The sequence below is a fragment of the Centroberyx affinis genome, unplaced genomic scaffold, assembly GCF_046629955.1.
Source record: "Centroberyx affinis isolate AG114_WGS23_722 - 3 ecotype Tasmania unplaced genomic scaffold, CSIRO-AGI_Caff_v1 ptg001908l_1, whole genome shotgun sequence".
NCBI classification, from domain to species: Eukaryota; Metazoa; Chordata; class Actinopteri; order Beryciformes; family Berycidae; genus Centroberyx; species Centroberyx affinis.
The window spans coordinates 145,333-168,044 of record NW_027280271.1 but is presented as its reverse complement, the minus strand read 5'-3'; the positions used below and the strand labels follow the sequence as shown (position 1 = coordinate 168,044).

The 22,712-nt window shown below is 39.1% G+C and overlaps 2 protein-coding genes across 6 annotated transcripts in view; both read left to right on the top strand.

Moving 5' to 3' along the window:
* abhd18 (abhydrolase domain containing 18) overlaps window positions 1-14,759 on the top strand; it is a 31,359-nt gene extending 16,600 nt beyond the window's left edge. Inside the window, exons 8-14 of the mRNA XM_071530279.1 lie at window positions 392-530; window positions 2,609-2,698; window positions 5,348-5,449; window positions 6,173-6,420; window positions 7,428-7,564; window positions 9,201-9,363; window positions 10,107-14,759. Of these exons, the coding sequence (XP_071386380.1) occupies window positions 392-530; window positions 2,609-2,698; window positions 5,348-5,449; window positions 6,173-6,420; window positions 7,428-7,564; window positions 9,201-9,363; window positions 10,107-10,164 (937 nt within the window). The 3' untranslated portion in view covers window positions 10,165-14,759. The remainder of the gene's footprint in view (window positions 1-391; window positions 531-2,608; window positions 2,699-5,347; window positions 5,450-6,172; window positions 6,421-7,427; window positions 7,565-9,200; window positions 9,364-10,106) is intronic.
* A 2,316-nt stretch (window positions 14,760-17,075) lies between these two features.
* The window catches only part of rnf103 (ring finger protein 103), a 31,982-nt gene continuing 26,345 nt past the window's right edge, over window positions 17,076-22,712 (top strand). For all 5 annotated transcript variants that reach the window (XM_071530276.1, XM_071530274.1, XM_071530277.1 and 2 more), the window contains exon 1: window positions 17,076-17,792. In XM_071530276.1, coding sequence (XP_071386377.1) covers window positions 17,567-17,792 — 226 coding nt within the window. In that variant the 5' untranslated portion in view covers window positions 17,076-17,566. The remainder of the gene's footprint in view (window positions 17,793-22,712) is intronic.

Sequence of the window (22,712 nt, the reverse complement as noted above, 5' to 3'; positions counted from 1 at the left end):
GTTGGGTTGTGGCACACAAAATGTTCCATAGATTAGGCAGAAAAATATAACAAAAATAATAGGCAATAGGTCCAACTTTATCTGTGATTCATTAGAATTTGTTGATGAAACTGGGCCCTGTTTGAATATCTCTACAATGTATCTTTTTCTCCGCCCACCATTTCTCCTATCCTTTACATTTAAGAGCTGCTGAAGGCAATTTTTGTTTCCAGTTTGTCTTGCTTTCACAAGTCTAACCATGTTAGAATCAGTTCTGAAACACAGGGCTGAACAGGGCTGAAGGATTAAACACCCTTTGAACATTCTGATCGGGAGCCGTATTTCCTGGTTAATTTAAATGTATTGTGGTTATTGTAGTCTGTGATGTAGTTGTGAATTGTGAGTATTCTAGGCGGTCCAGTCTGAAGAATGTGTCAGACCTGTTTGTGATGGGTGGTGCTTTGATCCTGGAGTCAGCGGTGCTTCTCCATTGGCTGGAGGGAGAAGGGTACTGGCCACTAGGAATGACTGGCATCTCCATGGGTGGATATGTGAGTTACCATAGCAGCACACACACAATTTTACCTTTTTAATACACACATTTAAACCCACATAGCACTACATAACTGGGATGCACCAATCTCGATTTTTGGAGCCGATACAGATTGCTGATATTCTGCCAGCCATATCGGCTGATACCCTGCCGATAATGATTTATTTTCTGTGTGTGGTGGTGGGGGGGGGGGGGGGGGTAGCAGTAGTATGCCTGTAGAGTAGAATTTATTTTTCCTAAATTATTCTAGTCCATTCTATTAGATAGAACTGAAACATTGATAAACGGCCTGATTGTTGAATATCTATGTATTTTTAAAAATTATCTGTAGCCTACTATAATGAAAAAGGTTCAGCCTTGATTGAATTGCTTTACCCACTGTATTACACTCATAAGTTAACAACTATTCTATTTTGCTGATTACTGGAGAGAAATGTTCATCTTTGAGCTAATTGCCAAATAAATAGGCTATAAAATATTTAGAAGTAGGCTAACTTGTAACTTGGATTACTGGGAGTTAGGCTACAACTGTATTTAAAGTTTGTTTCAGATCAAGTGCAAACTCAGCCCGGGCTCACCATTCCCGCCCCGCAGGTTTGACCTTGGTTGATATTCCAATCCCCTTACTCTAAGAGCCTATGCTATAATTAGCCTACTTTTATTGTCCATGAAGATTTGAGACTTTTTAATAATCAAGTAGCCCAAAGAAATATGAAGTCTAGAAGTAAAACAAATGGTGACAGTATCTCTGCATCTCCACTTTTTTGGCCGACAGTCTGTTTGTCTTTAATTCCAAGTTATACAAGGCATTTCTGAACAAGTGCTCGCTATCCACACATAGAACAGTCATATTTTTGATGACCAATTATTAAGGCAGCTATTATAGAAATAGGCCTAATTCACCCAAAATTTTAAATTTGGTCCTTATATACTCACCCTGATGACAGGAGTGTGTCCACATAACATAGGCTTATAGTTTAGAGCTCTAAAAAGGCCAAAAATGACCATACAATTACTTGTGCAATTCCTGCAGCATAGTCCAATTCTTCTAAATCCAAACGATTGCACTCGGGGTCTGAAAGTCCAATATTTACCTCATTAGCTCCAAGATTTCCCACACTCACAGAGCTGCAGCCACCCTACAGCGATCTGGTGGGAGAGTCTTGCTGCCTTCATGTGCTCCTCCTAAGTTTGTACTTCAGAGTTTACTTTTATTCAAGTACTTTTTTTCTGCCCAAAGTTACAGTATTTCCAACGGTATTTGAAGGCAGCATCGGCTTGTTGCTACTGTTGTGACAGTTGGTGGTGCAGAACAAGTGCGGCAAATCTAGAAGGTAATGAGATGAATATTGGACTTTTAGAGCCACAGTGCAATCATTTGACTTCAGAATACATGGATTATGCTGCAGGAGTTGTTTGGAGTAATTTTGTGGTTCTTTTTTTTTTTTTTTACCCCTTTTGGAACTGCAAAGTATAAAGCCCTGGCAGAAGGTCGACACAGAGCCGTGTTAGCTAACTCTAACTAACTGTGTGTTATGCGGATATACAAACTTCACCGTTAACACTGACATGAGGGTGACCAGATGTTCATTTCTGGGTCCTTGATTTTTCCAGAAATAGGCTCAGCATAGGGCTATTCTAAATTATGTAATTTTATAATTTTGGTTGGCTTTGGTTGGCATCATCGATCGGTTCTCCTGATCGGCCAATTCTTCAATCTCATATTTAGAGTAAATATTGGCCGATTTTGATCACAGGCCGATCGATCGGTGCATCTCTACTATATGAACAGTCAACCTGCTGGCCACTCTAGAGACCCATAGCCACCACCACTCCCTCACTTTAAATTTGAAAACCTATTCTAAAAGTTTTACATATAAACACATATACAAACACAGAAAAGTAGACTAAGGGCTGGTTCACATGCTGCGACTTTTTTTAGAGCACTGCATGTGAATCAGCCCTAATACTAATACAAATAATACTTACTTATACCCAAAGGGCCATATTTTTTCAAGTACTCTGTGTGTGTGTGTGTCCATGCGCGTTTGTGTGTGTTTGTATGTATCTCTCCAGATGGCGTCCCTGGCAGTAACTAACTGGCCTAAGCCCATCCCTCTGATTCCCTGTCTGTCTTGGTCTACTGCATCTAGTGTCTTTACCACGGTAATACACTCCTCTGTGTGTTTCTCTCTACTTTCAGATAAAAGCTGACATGAACTGCTTGAGATTGATAGAGCTTAATTAAAGCTTATAAAGCTAATAAAAACAAGAATGCTGTATTTCCTCTATGTAGTAGCCCAATATATTGCCATTTTAACATATGGCACAGTAATCACTAGGAATGCTGCCCCTTTTGAACAGCCCGGTGGCTGCCGACACAAAGGAACACCTGAGTTCTCCTCCCACGTCCTGTAGCGTGGGAGGAGGAGTGCTCCTCATCAGCCTCAGCTCATCGCAGAGAGGGTGAGAGAGGTTCTCTAGGAAGGCATTCATCTTTCCCCTCATACTCCTCTCTGCCACCACCTCCAGACTGCCCAGTTTGAGTCCCACAACAGAGCTGGCCTTCTTCATCAACTTGTTCAGTTTGTTGGCAACCACCCACAATGGCGTCGGAGAACTTCCTGGAGTACAGATGCGTGCCTTCACACTTCTGTGTCCTGGGTCACGCCATCTGGAGTTAACAAAGATGGCTAGACCTCGTCTTTTCTTCTTACCGCTTTGTTTCTCCCTGTCCGCCACACTAGCGTGAAGCCGGCTAGTCTGGTATATTCCCATTTAGCCATGTGTCCAGTGAAACATAGCACACTGCACTCCCAGTACTCACACTGGCTGCTCACAAAAAACGTACAGAAAAAAAGATTTAAAAAAGTGGGAACTGGTAATACATAAATAAGAATACAGAATAAGCGGCCAATCTGCTAATTCCCGTCCCATTACTCCAGCTTTGCCATTTTCTCACACAGAGAATGTAATGACAAGCAAATTAACATGCATATCAGTATTCATTAGGGGCGCTTCATTAACCATCTATGGTTAATTGTGGGAGATAAAGGGCCGGAGTATGAGGCTTGTGCATGTGCGTACCATTTCACAATCATTGGTATTTATAAAACGGGGATTGCGTGCCGGTGTGCATATGCACAGTTTTATAAATCTGATCATTTTTGTCTGTACACACATTTCCATTTGTGTGGACCAAACCTTTTAGTGTGGAGTCTACACACAGTTTTAGAAATGCGTCCCCAGGTTTCTCATAATTATGAGTATGAGCTTACTCAGGTTATTCAAACCTGTTTATGATGTGTCAACCCAAAACCTGGTACATTGAGTAACCAGATCCCTTCTCTTATGTTCTGCATCCATCTGTGCAAAAAAGATAATCCAAAAAAACACCGCAGCCTGAAAAAAAATTGCTGAATCATTTACTCATCATAATGAGTCAAAACTAAATTTAAGACATGCATAAAGATAGACAATACAAAATGGATTGCTTCCATAACAAGGCTACCATCAGTATAGAGCCATCTTGGAAAAATATTTAGTATGAATTTTTTCAGCTATTGTATTTTTCCATTATTCTATTAACCCTGTGGAGTCGACAGACGCGGCTCTGCATCCATATTACATCATAGATGTTCTCATTAATAACTCATAGACAAGCGGGCAAAACATGTCAAAAGTGTGGACTTGGAACTTTCAAACGGTAGTTTATGTCTGTAGACCAAGGGGAGGCTTTTTTTTTGGAAAACCGTAAAATTCTAGTGCATATTTTTGCAATTTTTTGACATAAAGACAAACAGACAAATGATCTTGAATCTGCTGTCTGGCCTCTCATTGCATTTACTCAAGGAAGTCTCCAGACCAATCAGAAGTGAGCTAGGTTTAAAGGGCTCACACCAGCCAATAGGCTGCAAGCATGCCATTGCCATTGCCCACCCCACAGACCCAAGCCTGAGGGCCACACAGGGACGCAGGATCTGTGAACACTGCCAGACTGTAAAAAAGGAAAATGTGGATACCTTGGCAGTGGAAGACCTGTGATGTGGCACTGTGCCTCATACTGGACAGAAACTGTTTTGAAAAATGGCACAGCTAAGAGGACACAGACAAAGAGGACTGACCACTCCCAGAATGCCTGTGTGAAAGACCTTTTTTATTTGTGAATAGTTCTTTATAGGTTCATTGTTTTTTATTTCTAAAGTTTCTCTCAACATCTCTTGGCATTTCTGAATACAAAATGTGTGATTTTCTATAGGCAAGTTTCTCTTTATTGTGTGTTTTTGGATCTGTTGGATCTATATAGTATCTGAAAGTGAAAAAAAATTGATATATTCTAAAAGCTGAGGTTGTGCTGATTTTTTAAGGTATTAAAATAGTGCAAAATAGAAACTATAGCAAAACGTAACGCTTTTTTTGGCTTGGACTTTTTTAAGATCCTCTTCTTATTAAGTCATGCGTTCCAAATGTATAGTTTTTCCACTTGTGCCTTTAAATAAAACTGTATTCAATTCAGTTTATTGAATTCAATATAAACACTGATAATGAACACTGTGCTAAGGCCTAATGGTATCAGGCCTAATAATATCCAAAATACAAAGCAGAATGACAAAAACATATGTTGAGTGAGCAATTATTTGGTCATGGCGTCTAGAGTATAATCAACAATAAGAGCTGTTCATACCATACCATAAGGAGAAAGTATGTATGGGTCCATGTTTATATTTTCCCATGGTCTGTAAAGAAGTAAAATAATGAATTTGAGAGAACACTGATAACACTGACCCTTGGTTGTATGTGTGTGTTTGTTTATAGGGTGTACTGAGTAAAGCAATAAATTGGAGAGAGCTGGAGAAGCAGTATGCCGTTAATTCAGTCTATGAAGAGGAGATCATTCAGCTGTTGGAGTACTGTGGGGTAGGTTATCCCTAAACTTTAACCATTACATGATAATACATCTTGTCTTACAAGAGAAGGCAAAGGGAAATAGCCCTCCTTGAAGACCACTGACTTAATTTTGCATAAGAAATTAAATAGTGATCATTAAACCTGGAAAATAAGCTTGCAACTAGATTACATCTAGTTGCCAAATTTGAACTGCATGAAAATTGGTAAGCAAGTTCAAAAGAGTTCAAAATAGAGGTTAAACATGATTAGAGTTTCATAGTGATAGTTCAAATTGTCTGATGAGATTAGGTCATAAACCATGCCCACAAATAACCAAAATTCAGTTTTTGTCTAATACATGGCCCTTGATCATGTGTTATGAAGAATTATGAGTGCTGGCTTTTCTTTCTTCATATATCAGCCTTTGGCCGTGCACCTAAGGAGGATCTTTTTTGATCGAGTTGTGCTCGCACTTGGCGGACCTTGATCATGTGTTCCAAATTTCATTACATTTTGTCAACCCGGCCAGGCAGCCATTGTAGATTAGATGTAGATAATGTGTACAGAATGTTCACATGTTCATTACTAGCAGTCTACCCCATCAAAAACAGGGTAATGTCGTAGCAGTTGCTAAATAATTTAGGTAGGTACTTAACAGGTCATACGTAAATCAGTAGTTTGTGGGCAGTTAACTGATAATGTGTAAATCCCATTGTATCTGTCTCTTGGTCTGTCTGCGTCCTTGTCTCCCAGGCTGATTCCTTTAAAATGGGTCAGGACCTTGTCAAGAACTCTCCAGGTAGTTTGGGCTCTCTGGCGCATCTGCTGGGCCTGGCTGGGGATCAGGGAACGTCGGTTGGCCAGTACTCCAGGGCTGGAGGGGAGGCTGAGGCTGGACGGGGGCTGCTGATTGGTGGAGATCCTGGAGAGGGTCGGGCTGGAGCCAGACTAGACCAGTTATTTTTGTCGGTGAACAGCAGGAGCTTGGACAGTCTACCAAAGTAATTAAATGTTATTTTTGAAGTTATTGTGAACCGTTGCTATGTGTCCCACAATTATTTGCACTTCAGATTGAAGGCAATACTTCACATCATGATTTTGTTTACATTTGAAATATACAATTTTGTGATGCTGCCTGTGTTGCATCTAAAAATGCATATGTGCCATGTACATTGTCAGTTGAAAAGCTAGTAATCTGCGTATCAAAATCTGCACATTATATATCTAATATATATATCTAATTATATATCTGTAAATTGAATATATTGATAAGGTGAATAGTTTAACACACCTAGACACTTTCTGTAAATGTGTATGGTCTTCTGTAGACCTGATAATATGACTACAACACACATTTTGCACATCATGTATATAAGCTGTAATTTATTTTTTATGAACTAATTAATTATTATTTTTCATCACATTTTCATTCTCATCTCATTTGTTATAGATGTGCATATTTTTTTTTAATATTTTTCCCACTTATATTGCATTTCATATTTTTTTTGTATATTCTAATACATATTTTTAATTCGTTTTTTTTTTAATCCCAGTAGGTTCTATTGCTACGACTACTATTTTTGCACACTGCCTCAATGCTGTAATCCATACATTCATGCTTTGATTAATACATTTCTACTTTGCATATTCAAGTTATGAAATGTCAGTTGTATATGCTTTCATAATTCTCATTGGCTCTATTGTTATTGTCCCCCACACTGAAATCGGGAGGGGGGCTGTGGATTGGGCTGTTTATATTCTGTTTTTTTTTTTTTTCTATGGATGGTATTGTTGGTTGGTCAGTCAGTCGGTCGGTCCTCTGCAGACTCTGAAGCGGGAGACCCGAGTTAATTCCTGGCAGAGACTCTTCCACAAAATTCTACATTGCGGGGCTGTTAGACTCTTAGTCTTGTTCTTTGCTGTATCCTAAAAGTTTCTGTTGTAGTGACCCAGTTTACCCACAGGGATGACTAAAGTTTCATCTAATCTTATAATTTTCTGCTCCTAGAAGCCTCCATGCTCACAATACCCTCCATGCAAAGAACACGGGTTCAGGGAAGGGCCGTCGACCGTCATTACAGAGAGAGTCTCTAAGCTTCATGAAGGGAGTGATGGATGAATGTACACACATGGCCAACTTCTCGGGTTAGTATCATTGCACACACATACACACACACACCTACCTTGCTTCTCTGGTTGGTGCTTGCAGGTAACGGTGGTTGATGATGCTCATCCGGTTGATGTTTGAATTCTCAACTGTCTGTCCTTTTGGCTATCTACAGTTATTTTTTGCAGTACCCATTCGTAGAAACAAACAACCCCCAAAAAGGGGGTTGTTGAGATACACATTCTGTTATGGTAAAATATTTGACCGTATAGTTTTGTTCATACATTTTTTTTTGAGATCCTCTCAATTTTAAAAAATGAGGCCAGGTTTAATTTGATAGTACTGTCCACTTTTTTTTTAACATACTTTTTAAAAGATACATTTGAGAGTGATGTCAAGGTATTTAAAATCAGGCACCACCTTGAGATTTTCTCCAACAAAAACATCAGGTTGGTGAGTTTCTGTGGGCCTTTGTGAGAAAAACACAGACAGTTTATGTTCAGTTGTACACGTGAATTGCTTAATCAATACAGATACATGGACCATGCTGCAGTCAGTTTGTATGCAGCTTGCTGTTTGTTTTTAGTATGTATATAAAGTACTGTATCATCCGCATACATTTGTAAGTTGATAGATGGACAGACAGGAGGTAGATCATTGATATACAAGCTTAACACAATTGTGCTCAGTATTAATCCATAAGGAACACCATTGGTACAGTTTAGGTATGTCGATTGAGTATTGCCAATGCATACACTTTGCTTCCTGTTTGCTGAATATGACTTCATCCATGGATAAATTACAAAAATGGTTCATTGCTTCAACAATGTCTTCAGTAAAAACATGAAAAAGTTGTGTATTTGTTTATTTAGATTGTTCAGCTATTATTATCTGGTCTGAAGGTCAGTCATTTTAAGAGCAATTCATTTAGGAATCCAGTTAGGGTTCACAAACTTTTTTCACAACTCTGTATATATACATATACACTCACTGAGCACTTTATTAGGAACACCTTACCAATACTGGGTAGGTATCAGCTTTCACCTCAATGTCAACCGGCTACCAAAGTGCCATCCGCCTCAAGGTTCGATGTGTTCTGAGATGCTTTTCTGCTCACCACAGTTGTAAAGAGGTTATCTGAGTTACTGAAGCCTTTCTGTCTGCTCCAACCAGTCTGGCCATTCTCCTCTGACCTCTCTCATCAACAAGGCGTTTCCGTCCGCAGAACCGCCGCTCACTGGATGTTTTTTGTTTTTCGCACCGTTCTGTGTGAACTCTAGAGACTGTTGTGCGTGAAAATCCCAGGAGATCAGCAGGTTCAGAAATACTCAAACCAGCCCGTCCGGCACCAACAACCATAGCATGGTCAAAGTCACTGAGATCACATTTTTTCCCCATTCTGATGTTTGATGTGAACATTAACTGAAGCTGCTGACCTGTATCTGCATGATCTTATGCATTGCACTGCTGCCACATGATTGTATAGCTATATACCCTACTAAAGCAATGAGTCGGTTGTTTGCCTTTGCAAGTCAAAGTACCCTGGTATTCTTTTAACATCAGTTCTCTGGGTGATGTGCTGACTCACTCACAACACCCAGAGAAGTGCTCCTCAAGCATTAATCTATGTAGTTCATAATATCACGCAGCTGTTTGTCCCTTCCACCCTCACAGTCCCTGTAGACCCCAGTGTCATCATTGTGGTCCAGGCAAAGGAGGACGCCTATGTCCCTCGTTCAGGGGTCCTCAGTCTGCAGGAGATCTGGCCAGGTTGTGAGATCAGATACCTGAACGGAGGACACATCAGCGCATACCTGTTTAAACAGAACCTGTTCAGGTAAACTACTGGCTGGATAGATGAAAAGATGTGTGAGGCCAAGTATCAGAATGGACGGACAAACCAGTGCCTTTATCTGTCTTTATACAGGTTTATAGAAAAGTGAGTGCCTGTGACTATTTACACAGTGACACATTGTTTGATATTTCGCTATACTCTTATTTTGGATGTGGAATGACACAATAACACAGGATTTGATGTCAGCTTGACTGTTAGGATATTTTCTGTCATATGAGTTGAAGTCCCAATCTCTAATTGCAGTATGACACCCCCTGTTGAAACACGTCACGCTGTTATTTAGCATCTCTTCCCAATAGCAACAACTAATAGCTGATAGAGTAAAGCATTAGTGCAACTGTAATTTAATGTATCCAAATAATAGATATGGGAATATGTGTTATATAAGGGTCTGGTGAAAATGTTCTCAGCAGTAATGGCTTAGCTCTCTCTAATGCACAGAGTAAATACAGCGCTTTTTCCCCAAAGTAATGCTACTCAAGATGAGACATGCTGGGATGGTACAATTAATTTCCGAAACAATGAATGATAATTTTTTTGATTGATTTGATAAGCTTTATCAAAATTACCCTACGAAGAACATTCAATCTTTGATTAGAAAGCATAGAAAGAACTAAATTAAGGTGGTCAAATCCCAGACTTTATTTTCAACAAATTATAATCCTTTTTGTACATGGTCTTCCCGTTTCTGGAATTCATTGCATATCTGCCTGTTTTATTTCCAGGCAGGCCATCTACGATGCCTTCGACAGATTCCTTCAGAAATATTCCAACCTCCACTAGCCATGGCAGTATTTAATTCTTCCCTCCCATCAACACCATCAGGGCTGTATTTGTAATGTGACGTGACTGGTTACCATTTCCAACACAGGCTGAAACATGTCACCTGAATGGATGGACATTCAAGAAAATAATGCCTGTCGGTATTTCTACAAAATTGTGGTTTCAGTATCAAGTATGGCATTTAAGATCTTGAAAATTCTTCTTTAAGATTCTTCCAATGGGATTTTGTTTAGGTTTATGGTCAATTGAGCATGGTCTTATTCTATTTAGATATTTACCTTTTGTGATTCTATTTAGAGAATGGCATGTAACATTGATGCACCAAAACCTACTTCCTTTTCATTCAACATCAGTTGTATTATTTCAAAAAAAGCTTTATACCTTTATGAGTATCGAAAACTTCCCATGACCCCCAATCCTAGTGACCTTAGAAAAAAATGGAATTGATTGAAAATCAATGTAAAATATTTTTCAGATTGAAAAATGAGAGAGGGATGATGTTTTTTCCATAGGTTTCATTTCATAATATTTGGGCAGTCAAACAAAAGTTTTTGGCAGATAAGTTCTTGGATCAATTCAACATTATGTGGTGAAGACTGGTAGCAGTTTCACTTATTTGGGTCCAGATATCATATAGTTTGATACGATGCATGTTATTCTTTAGCACAAGGCACATTTATTGGATAGTACAAGCTAATTTAGCACATCTCAAAAGGACTGTTGTGCATTAAATACTAAACATGTGAACATGAAATTACTACCACTCTTCTTGTCAGACCACATTAAGGTGAGCAGTATGCTTGCCGCAGAAACTACTTTTGGCAGGTTCTTATGGACAAAAGGACATCTATGTGGAAAAACAAAGCCCTGATTAGCTTTGGACTCCACAGTGTGAATGGGTTTGCTGGCGTCAAATTCTCCACACACCAGTCTCCACTGTGTGTCCGTGTGCAATTAGTTTGAAATATCATGTTTGCTTGTGTTGTCTTGTGGTAAAGCTTCTCCTTTCCTCTTCCAGTTCATGATCTTTGTTTACATCTTGGTGCTAATGTCTCGTGCTAAACTCTAGGGCTTTTCACACAGCACATTCTTAGCCTAGGGTTATCTTAACCCTGGGCTAACAGTTGGCCCAGGGTTAGCTTAACTCCTGTTCACACACAGACATTTAACCCATGGCTAACTGTTAGCCCAGGTTTTACGATTCACACATCATTCTTGTTAACCCAGGGCTTATATGTCTGAATATTCTGTGGTAATAAAAACACTTGACCCTAGGAATGCCATGCATCGTTGCTTAGCAACATTGTGAAGGAGAAGTTTGATTTGATTTGATTTGATTGGACAACACACAAATGACACAAAATGACAACAATTTGCCTGTGTGAATTGTTTCTTAGCCCAGGGCTAAGTGCCTCCTTAACCCAGGGCTAAGGATGCGCTGTGTGAAAACCACTTCTCTGTCTTGTCTCCTTGGCTTTGTTTTTTTCTGGAAATGTCCTTTTGTCCGTAAGAACCTGCTAAAGCTAGTTTCCACAGCAAGTATACAGCCCACTTTAGTATACCACCCGCCTAAGAGATTATTTGCCAAAAAGTTGTATTGTGTTGTATTGCTTTAGTTTTTACCAAGATGTTGTTGTGTTTTTCCACACTAAGAACCAGTCTGGTCTTAGATTTTAGATGCTTTATTAAGCAAGCCACAGTCATGATCCAGTCAGTATGCCATGTTTTGTTGTTAGTAATTAATGTTATTTGTGTGCAGTGGATGTAGAGGACTTGTGTGATTTCCTAATGGAGCCCTCCATCTCAAAAGAGTTGTAACACTGACCCCACTGAGGCCCAAATAATTCCTTGTTCTTGAGAATATTGAGTAGCCAGTGTTTCTAGGCCACAACAGTTCCAGCAAGAAAGCAGTTTTTGTCTACTGTTGCTCAGCAGCTTCATTTCCAAATCTAGAAATTTCTACTATTTGTGAAAATAAAAAACTAATGGCCTTACATGGGACCAGTATTCCTGCTTGGTCCAAAAAGAATGCAGATCCTATGGTTGCCAAACTTCATCTTTATCAAGAAAACTGTGCTTTTTTGTGTTTTCTAGACCTGAGTAAGAGCTTGTATTCTTTTAGATTGAGTGCTCAGATTCTTATCGATCCTGAAGGATTTTAAAACCTCAGACACGCTAATCCCAGAACGTGCTGCGGTCACGTGAAAATCTCACATCTCTCTATTTTTTTAGGGATTAAGGGAAGAAAATAATTATTTTCAGATTGAGGGTAATTTTTGGTTTTATACAAATGGTTTGGAATTGGTTTCATGGGCCCTAGGGTCATGAAACTTTGCCATGTAACCCTAAAATCCATGAAAAAATGTAAAAATTTGAGATCTATCAGACAGATTGATAGATGATTATATACGTAGACAGACAGACAGATATACAGATAGTAATTTTTATTTACAATGAAGTGAATGAGCCCAGTGTTGCCAACATGTTGCTCATTGCCATGGGGGTAAACACATTTACTTTAAACTCATGGGATGGTAGATATTCCCCATTAACTTGTGGCACGATACTCCCATTCATTTTAGTTGGACTGGATAGATAAATGGATGCTCAGATTAATCTGAATGGGAAGTCAGAGGTATCTCTCTCTCATGGTCACAATCTCACCCCACTGCCTTTGTCTCTGCCCACTGTTAAACCAGACTCTCCAGGAAATGCTGTTTGTTTGTAAACTTGTCTTTGGTTTAATCAAAACTTCTCTGTATTCTCCTGTAAATATATTGCATGGGTTACAATTTTGGCCAATCACCATTGTTCAAAGGACCACAATTTTTACAAATCACCACCGTTTTAATGTGATTAACAGTCCAATCAAAGCACAAATTATTTCAACTTTGACTTCAGTCTTCATCAATTCTCACACTCAACAATAATCACAGTACACACCATAAATTGCCTTGCATTTAAGCAGTTAAGTGTTTGGTGGTGCAGGGATTTCAAAGGTATTCCTGGAGGGACTGCTGATATGGAAGACCCACAATGATAAATGAGTAGAAGAATAAGTAAATGAATGTGGAAATATGAAGAGGAATAAAAAAAAAAAGGAAAATATACAGTACTGTGCAAAAGTCATATATAGAAATATAATTTGGTGTGAATCAGAATTTAATGCTTTACTTTTTCCATTATTAGGAGCTGGCAGCAGCTCTGCTGCAGAAGCGAGAATATGTCTCAACGTCGCCTTTTGTAGTTAATAATCACAAAACCAAAACATACCTTGAATATTTGATTTTCACCTGTGGGTCGGATTAAATACATGTTGCTGCTCATTGGCCGATCCTGTGACTGGTCATCACTATATCCAGTTCAACAACCTCCCCTCACCAAAATAAGAGTTCAGGAGGTTAATTTTATAGTTTTAAAGAAATCCACACTGTTGAGCGATATTTCGGACAGAATACAACAAATTACTAAATATATAATTTAATTTTGCAATGCAATGTGTTTGATCTTGAAGTAGGCTATTAATGACTATGTAAAGTCAGAGGCCTACTGTTTGTTCTGTGGATGTCTTGAGTCAGAGGGCATGTGTGTATGATCACTGCAACGACTTGGGTTGCAACAATATGACAGAAGCACTGTGTGAACACTGTTTAGGAGTTGACTGTGTCTTTGGAAGACTGAAATTTCATTATAAAGTTAACACAGCTACTCTCCAATTCCAGAGAGATGTCTCATGTCTTTGTACTCTCATATATCATATTAAACCATGGATTATTGATCAGATAGAGACTTCTTGACTCCAGGTTTAATTCCTTTGCCACACATATATCAAATTCTAAAAATAACAAATGTAGCTTCCACTTAAATAGATAAAGCCCCGCCCCGCCCCTCTCTGTGTCCTCAGCTGTTAAGCAATCATGACATCAGTAGGGTAAAGGGTCAATCAATACAACATCTTATGGAATCCAGTAGTCAAAAGTGCAACAAATTATCCCAATAATTGCATATTATACAGAACTATACACAGTATGTATACAGGGATTAGATACCATTGTAATGGGACATCGGTTGTGCTTGACTTTCATTAATCATTACAAGGGTCTAATCTAGCAACACAGAGAAAGAGACTCCATTCAGTCCGTTCGGTGATAGGGTTTGTAATGTATATATCCAATATACTTCTCCCTGGTTTAAGATCTTCTCTACATTGCCACCTCTATCTGGTGGGTCCACCTCTATACCACAGAACCTGAATGATGAGATGCCATGTTTACAATCATTGAAATGAACTGCCACTGGGCATTCTCTATCATTTCTCCCGATAGAGCTCTTATGTTTGCTTATTCTGTGTTTTTTAGAGGGCGAGACGTTTTCCCAATGTATGCCAAACCACAAAGACACTTTATGGATGACATGAGAAGTAAAGCATGTTATTACATCATTAATTGGAAATGTTTGCCAGTATGAGGATGAGAGTATTCACATTTTATCATGCTGTTGCATTGTGCACATGCTCTACATTTGTAGCAACCATTGCGGAGTGGGTGTAAAAGAGTTTGAGTGACGCCCTTGCTAGGTTTGCTGTTGCTGTGTGTCCTGGAATTTCTTCAATAAACAACTCAGTTGACTGCTGCTGATTATGCTTTTATTTTACGTGCTCAGGAGAAAGGTCATCACCCAAGTAGCGAAACGCCCGTCTCACCGGACATTGAGTACCGGTCAGTATTTACACTTTGCTCGGGGGTGGAGCTAACAGAGGAAGAGTAGAAGCTTACATACAACCAGCCTGCAGTGACACCTACAGGCCTAGTGGCACACAATTTATACTGTATACAATTCCTCCACACCTGCACCAATCTATCCCTTAGATCAGTGGTTCTCAACGTGGGGTCCGGGAACCACCAGGGGTCCTTGAGGGGGTTCCAGGGGGTCCCCAGCAAATTGATATTGTTGTTATTGTTAAACCATTAAACAATAACAATTACGTTAAATTTCACCAATTGTTAAACTTAACCATTTTTATTATTGTTATTATTATTATTATTATTATTAGATAAAAATAACAGTACAACACAAAACAAACATAACTACATGGCAACTGTAGAGCAAAATGTAGTAAGTAGACAGAACAGAAATCACACCCCAATTATGAACAAAAAAACCTTCAACTTCTTAAACATCACTATTATTTCATTTACAAGAAGTTAACACAACTAGAGAATGTAGAATAATGTAAAACACTGTTTTGATCATAGTTTCACTGTTATCTCTCTTCCTACAATACAGATAGTCATGGAATTCTGGACAAAATCAAATCTAACAATAAAAATATTCTCAGATTGGGGTCAGAGAGACAAAATCTCATCAAATGGGGGTCCCTGGCCCTAATGTGGACTAAATCAGGGGTCCTTGATATGAAAAAGGTTGAGAATTACTGCCTTAGATTACGTCCCCTTCTGTATGGGAATATTTTTTTTTAAATAGTGCCCAACTTGTGAGCATTAGGGGGGTGTGTAGTGCTGAACATTACTCAAAGGTTCTTCTTTTTGGGAAGACTCTTTTGCAAGAGTTCTGCAGGGTTTATCTAGGGCGTGGGGTCCGGGGACCACCAGAGGTCCTTGAGGGGGTTCCAGGGTGTCCCCAGCAAATTGATGAATTGTTAAGCTTCACCATTATTTCATTTACAAGAAGTGAACACAATTAGAGAATGTAGAAGAATGACTGTTTTGATCATAGTTTCACTGTTATCTCTCTACCTACAATACAGATAGTCATGGAATTCTGGACAAAATCATATCAAACAATAACAATATTCTCAGATTTGGGTCCGAGATACAAAAATCTCATCAAGTGAGGGTCTGTGGCCTTAATGTGGACTAAATCAGGGGTCCTTGATATGAAAAAGGTTGACAATCATTGAACTAGGGCCATTTTAAAGGCCTCATGCAGCAGCTGAAGGGGATAACCACGTTCAGTAAACCTGTGTTTCATGTCTGTAGCTTTTTCTATGTAGTCATCAGTGGTCTGGCAAATATGTCTGAGCCTGCAAAACTGAATCTGAACAATATATTTCTGTCCATTTCTTTCCTGTACAGAGATGTGCATAGAGAACCACCGCCTTTTTCGGCCCACATATCTAGGAAATGTACCTTTTTTTTTTTTTTTTGCATCGTATTCCATTGCAGCCCAGGTTGTTGCAGTGATCTACACACATGCCCTATGACTCCAGACATCCACAGAACAAACAATACGTAGGCATATGGATTTACATAATCATTAACAGCCTACTTCAAGATCAAACACATTGCATTTCAAAATTTAATTATATATTTAGTAATTTGTTGTATTTTTGTTTATCGCTCTACAGTGTGGATTTCTTTAACCCCCTGAACTCTTATTTTGGTGAGGGGAGGTTGTTGAACCGGATGTAGCGATGACCAGTCACAGGATTGAGCGCTCATTGAGCCAATGAGAGGCAATGTGTATTTGATCCGACCCACACCTGAAAATCAGATATTCAAGGTATGTTTTGGTTTTGTGATTATTAACTACGAAAGGAGTGAGACATATTCTCCATTCTGCGTCTTGTTAAAAAAAAACAACGAAAAAACGAGCCGTAATCTCGTGTCTGCTGTTTCCAGTCGAATGCAGAAAACAAACCTCCCACACGGGAAAATCAAATAATCAAGTTGTGTTTTGGGTTTCTAATATAAACAATATATATATTTTCGTTTCTGCGTCTTGTTAAAAAACGAGAAAACAAAAAACAACTCTTTTTTTTCATGCAAAAATCAAACTGTTAGCCATCACAATTTTTTTAGAGACCTTTATTTTGCAATGTTTACATTTGTGAAGTGCAGCCGGAAGCACTGCGGTGACGTCAGATTGTCAGTTTACACCAGCTGATCAGAACAAAGTCAGACTCATCATCATTATTACCATTTAGGCCGTTGTGCAGAATATCTCCGATTCCAGCACCAGACCAGCTAACCTGGCACTAAAATACTGCTTATAAGCGGCGTCATGTTCAGTTGACATGTGAGCTTGACAAGGCCTGCCTGTTTTGGTTGGTACACAACCGAGGCCCTACCTGCGATGCTAAGCTAATGTGCTAACTGTCACCGCTCGCTGTTTACTGCAAGACTCAAGAAACTAAAAAACGGCTGGTGAAAATGGTGGACAGTCAGGGAATATTCTTCGACCCATTCTTGGCCAAACGATGAAGGTTTGACGGACGGCCGACGATTTTAATTTGACATTTTACACCGAACTATCACTGGGAAATTACGCAGAGTGGCGACTAATTTAACATAACGCTTCGGTAATCCAGTGATAATAGACGGGAACATCAGACAGAGAAATAATCTCCAAACTGCCATCCCCCGCCTCACCGAACTATAAAATGTGGTTAAAACTCTTCTTCCTGCTCCTGTATTTCATGGTGTTGTTTATGCTAGCGAGGTTTTTCGAGGCGGTAGTTTGGTATGAGACTGGTGTGTTCGCAACTCAGCTGGTGGATCCAGTCAGTCTCAGTTACAAGAAGTTGAAGACCATCCTGGAGTGCCGAGGGCTGGGATACTCGGGACTGGCCGAGAAGAAAGATGTCAGCGAACTGGTGGAAAAATCAGGTGAGAGCCTCTCGAGAACATGGAGGGGGAAAAAAAACCTAAATTATCTTAACATGGTCTTCGTGGAGTTATTGACTTTTGTAATGTACCACTCAGTAAACATCTTGAAGTAACTGAAGTGAATTGGCTCCAACTCCGAAACTTGCAGTCTAATCCGTGACAGTGTTTGTGTTCCAGTTATCAAAGACTATCACCCCCTCTTTAGGGTGAGTGTATCTCTGAGTCCTGGGGCCTGTCTCATGAAGCAAGTTTAACATAGTCAGGGTATGCCTGTGATAACGGGCTTCACAAACATAACAACAGCGGCCCTGAACTGGTGATGGGAGAAACGATTCTTTCTGAAGCTTTGAACCAATTGAACCGTGAAATGATTCACTGTTTCGAAACGCTCGAAACACCGCGCGCTGGCGACATCTGCTGGTCAAATGCGTGTAAATGCAGTGGGAATACCCAAAACAACACCTATAATGATTCAACGATTTGGAAGTTACTTGCATATATTTTCATTTAAGAGTAGTCAGTGATTCTCAACCTTTTTCATATCAAGGACCCCTAATTTAGTCCACATTAGGGCCACAGACCCCCATTTGATGAGATTTCTTCTCTCGGACCCACATCTGAGAATATATTTATTGTCAGATATGATTTTGTCCTGAATTCCATGACTATCTGTATTTAAGGTACAGCGATAACAGTGAACGACAGTCAAAATAGTCATTCTTCTCCATCCTCTAATTGTGTTAACTCCATAATGGTGAAGTTTAATAATTCATCAATTTGCTGGGGACAACCTGGAACCCCCTCAAGGACCCCTGGTGGTCCCCAGACCCCACGTTGAGAACCATTGGTCTAACATATCCTGAAATAAACAGACCTGAAGTTATGTAGAATATGGAGGCCTTCATATGGTTGTATTTTAATAATTTTCATATGTGTAAAGTATGTATGACAGTATAGCTTATATAGAATATTTATGTTCTATTTGTAGACTTTATAGACATATATAAGAAGGCATTTATATGCTTATACCTTAATTTGTGTATGAAATACTGTAATCTTAATTTGTGTATGAAATAAACATTTGTGTATAAAAGTAGTGTATGGAATAGGAAATTCTGCGTGTTATCAGGAATTATTTTTATTCAAGAAAACAATTTGTAATTGTTTATATTTCTTGCTCCCTCCATTTCTCCAAATCAACTAAATCTCTCTGAATATCAGCCAGAATGACTCTTGTCTCTCTCCTACATGAAAACCCACAACATTTGGCCATGTTTATTTGTTTTTATTGTAAATGTTAGTGGGAAGGTACATCAGGTGATCTGCAGGAGACCTGGGGCCTATACTACGAAGCAAGTTCAACAAAGTCAGGGTGTCTTTGAGTTAGCCGGCTTCACTAAACCTAACATTGACGATCCTGATAACCGGTCTCACGTAGCTGGTTATCAACTGTCTCTGTCAACCCAGGATTTACCTATCCAGCTATGGGCGCGTTCACATGAAAGAGGCAGGGTTTGTAACAAATAGCCAATCACATGCAACATGGACAGATCTAGATCAGACAATTCGGATAAGATAAGATGAAACTATTGATCCCCGTGGGGAAATTAGATTGTTGCATAGCAAAAGTAATATGATTCAGCGGAGAAAAGGACATAGAATAGGCCTATAAGCGCAAAACTATAAAATAATAGTCTAAAAATAGGCCAAAATAAAATATATTTTATTATTTTGATTAGCCTATAGGCTAATCAAACAATAAAAGCCATAGAGAATAGACCTAATTATAGGATGATATAAGCCCTAATATTTTCTGCTGACATTTTCAATCGGAAAGAAATGGATAGCAACTAACATTGGGTTCTTCTCTCAAGAAGAACAAATTCTTATAATGAATAACTGTCAGCATTACAAAACATAACCCCGAAAAGTAAAAGTTGTTTCTGCTTCCAAGCTAGAGAGGATTACTGGAGGAACTGTCTGTCATCAGGACACAGTGGGCATATTTTTCATTGGTAAAATAGTTTGTGGACACACTGAGGCTGTAAAAAGATTTTGCATGCTGCACGGCTAACCTGCTCCGGAGCAGCTTAGCCGTGCAGCATAAGTTGCCATGGTGATCTACCCCGGTAAGAAATGAACCACCTTCGTGAGACTGAAAACCCAGGGTTAAACCTGAGGTTACCTCGCTAACCCCAAATCCTGCTTCGTAGTACAGGCCCCTGGAATCACTGACTGCAGATCAACTAAAACTTGTTTGAGTCAGTCAGTTAGTATGAGTCCAAGTTATGACAACTGATTCGAGATCAGTAGTTGCCAGAAATTTGACACGGGTTCACTTTAGGCTCGAGCCCCTAGCGTCCAATCACCAAAACTGCGACACGTTTCGAAACAATTCGATGTAACAAAGCTTTGTTTGCTGAAATCATGTGACTTGGCCACTGTGATAGCATTGTTTCAACAAGCAGTGTCGCAAAAGTGTCGAAGCTTTCAAAACGCTGTTTCGAGTCCGCCCCAAGGTTAATATCGTTAACCTTGGGGCGAAATAACAAAAACTAGGTGTGAAAAAACATTTTCGTTAACTGAAATAAAAATAAAAACGAGGCTTTACCAAAAAAACGATAACTAACTGAAACTGTATTGTGTGTTTACAAAACTAATTAAAATAAACTAAAATTATAGAGAAAATGTCTTTAGTTTTCGTCTTTGTCAATTTATTTCATACATAAGCCTAGTATTTTGGGTGGGTATGAAATCTATCTTCCAATTTTTTTTATTATTTTTTTTTACCTTTTTGAATCTCGCCCCTGACAAATACCCCATATTACAAAAAAAAGACACTGACACTGAAACTAATAAAAACTAAACTAAAACTAAGCATTTTCAAAAAATAAAAACTAAACTAAACTAGCAAACCCGCTTTAAAAACTAATTCAAACTAAACTGAAATTGAAAACAAAAAGTCAAAACGAAATAAAAATAAAAACTAATGAAAAATGCAAAACTATAATAACCTTGGTCCACCCATCACTAAAGTCTAGGGGCCCTGACAGCAAAGGCCCTGTCTACTTTGTTTTCAACCTTGGAATGGCAACATAATAGGTTCTCTGTGTCGTTCCCACAACATACACATCTCGTTCCCAGGCGTTGGTAAATTGTGGCCACGACAATTTCCGAGCATAGGTTAACTTTCAATCATGGTTTCCCTTAAAGGAATAGTTCACCCAAAAATGAAAATTCTATCATCATCTACTCACCCTCATGCCAGTTGAAACACAGGTGAAGTTTGTCCATATAACACACAGGGAGGTTGCCAGCACAACTCCATAGCAGCCTTCTCCAAAACAACTAAAGTCAGTGGGGACCAGTTCTTCAGAATTTTTGTTTTTGGGTGAACTATTCCTTTAATGTGTGTATTCCTCCCTAAAATTGTCCAGTATCGGTTTGATTGATAGCCTACAACGCTTCAAAGAAAAATGCTGACATACAATTTTGTCCACAAACTTTATTTTACCATGGAACGTTCTAAAACCTAACTACTACCACATTGAAACACTCGCCTATTTTCATCATGGCAGCCATCTTTGTGAATGTACCTTTGACTGATCGATAGGAAGTCCAGCCAGTGACAGCAGTTTCAGTGGGAAATATGGCATATGATTGGCTTGAAGTTCGAGACTGGATGCCAGGATCCGTAGCTCTGAAATTTCAACTGCTGAAAAGTAGTGAGGAGAGTGTTGTAGCTTTGCGTGTAAAAGTTTTGTGATTTCATTGCGTGTAACCATTAATTAGACTAAAACAAACATTAAGTTACAAGCATTCCCATTTTTTTCAAACTAGAATTACAAAGACACATTCTTTTATTTCAAGTTTGCTAAACTTTAGGGGCGGGACAATATGCTTATCTCATGATACGATTCGATGCGCAATATGGGGTTCACGATTCGATACAACCATGATACGATGTAATAAAAGTTCAGTGACAACAAACAATTGACTGTGCAGAATTATGTTTATTTCTGAGACACAAATCTTTCTAGCAATGGCATTGGCTTGCTAGGATGTAATTACAAAATGTAGATAATAGAATTTGGATGGAGAGCTTGTGAAATTGTGATGGGCAAGCTGTCTCATTTGTGATTACTACAGCAGAATAAAATGGAGCTAATATCGTGATTCAATTTTCTACCCCACAATATGTATTTTCACTTTTTTTTCATTGCGATATATTGAATTTCGATATTGTCCCATCCCTACTAAACTTTATTACAACCACAGAACTCCTAAAAAAGAAAGTACACAGGAACTTCTATGGGTGGTGATGCCATTTTTCCAGAGAGCTGACTGGTGAGGAGCTGGGCTTTTTCTTTTCTTTTTTGGCCCCATTGAACCCCATTGAACATCTTTGGGAATGTGAAAAGGGAAAAGGCGAAACATACTGTAGCATCACATGGCATGGGATGCTCTAAAAGAGTGCAGGAATAATGTCGATTGAGGGACATAAAATGCTAACTGGTTATTAATAGTCGTGCAGTCATCTTGATGACAGAAACGTGTTATAAGCTAGGTTGAAAAACAAAATAAGTGATCACTGCTGGGGGACTTGACCTTGTAGAGTTTCGGGGTTTCCCACACATAGGTTTATTTGTGGCACACTATCATGCCACAAAATCAAAAGTTGGTCAGTATATAGAAATTGATCTAAAGCAATACAGCTTAACTAGGTATCACCGGTTGCATTTCAGTTCCATCCGTTTGTGTCAGAAGGGTCGGATCATATACGCAGCCATTTAAGCAACTTTGGAGATACGCATGGCTTCTGTTTTTGTCGGACTACGCATCCGTCTGTTCCTTATTGAGCAATATAAATTAGAGCTGCCGCGGTTACCGCATTACCGCGGTAAAGAAATCACGTCACGC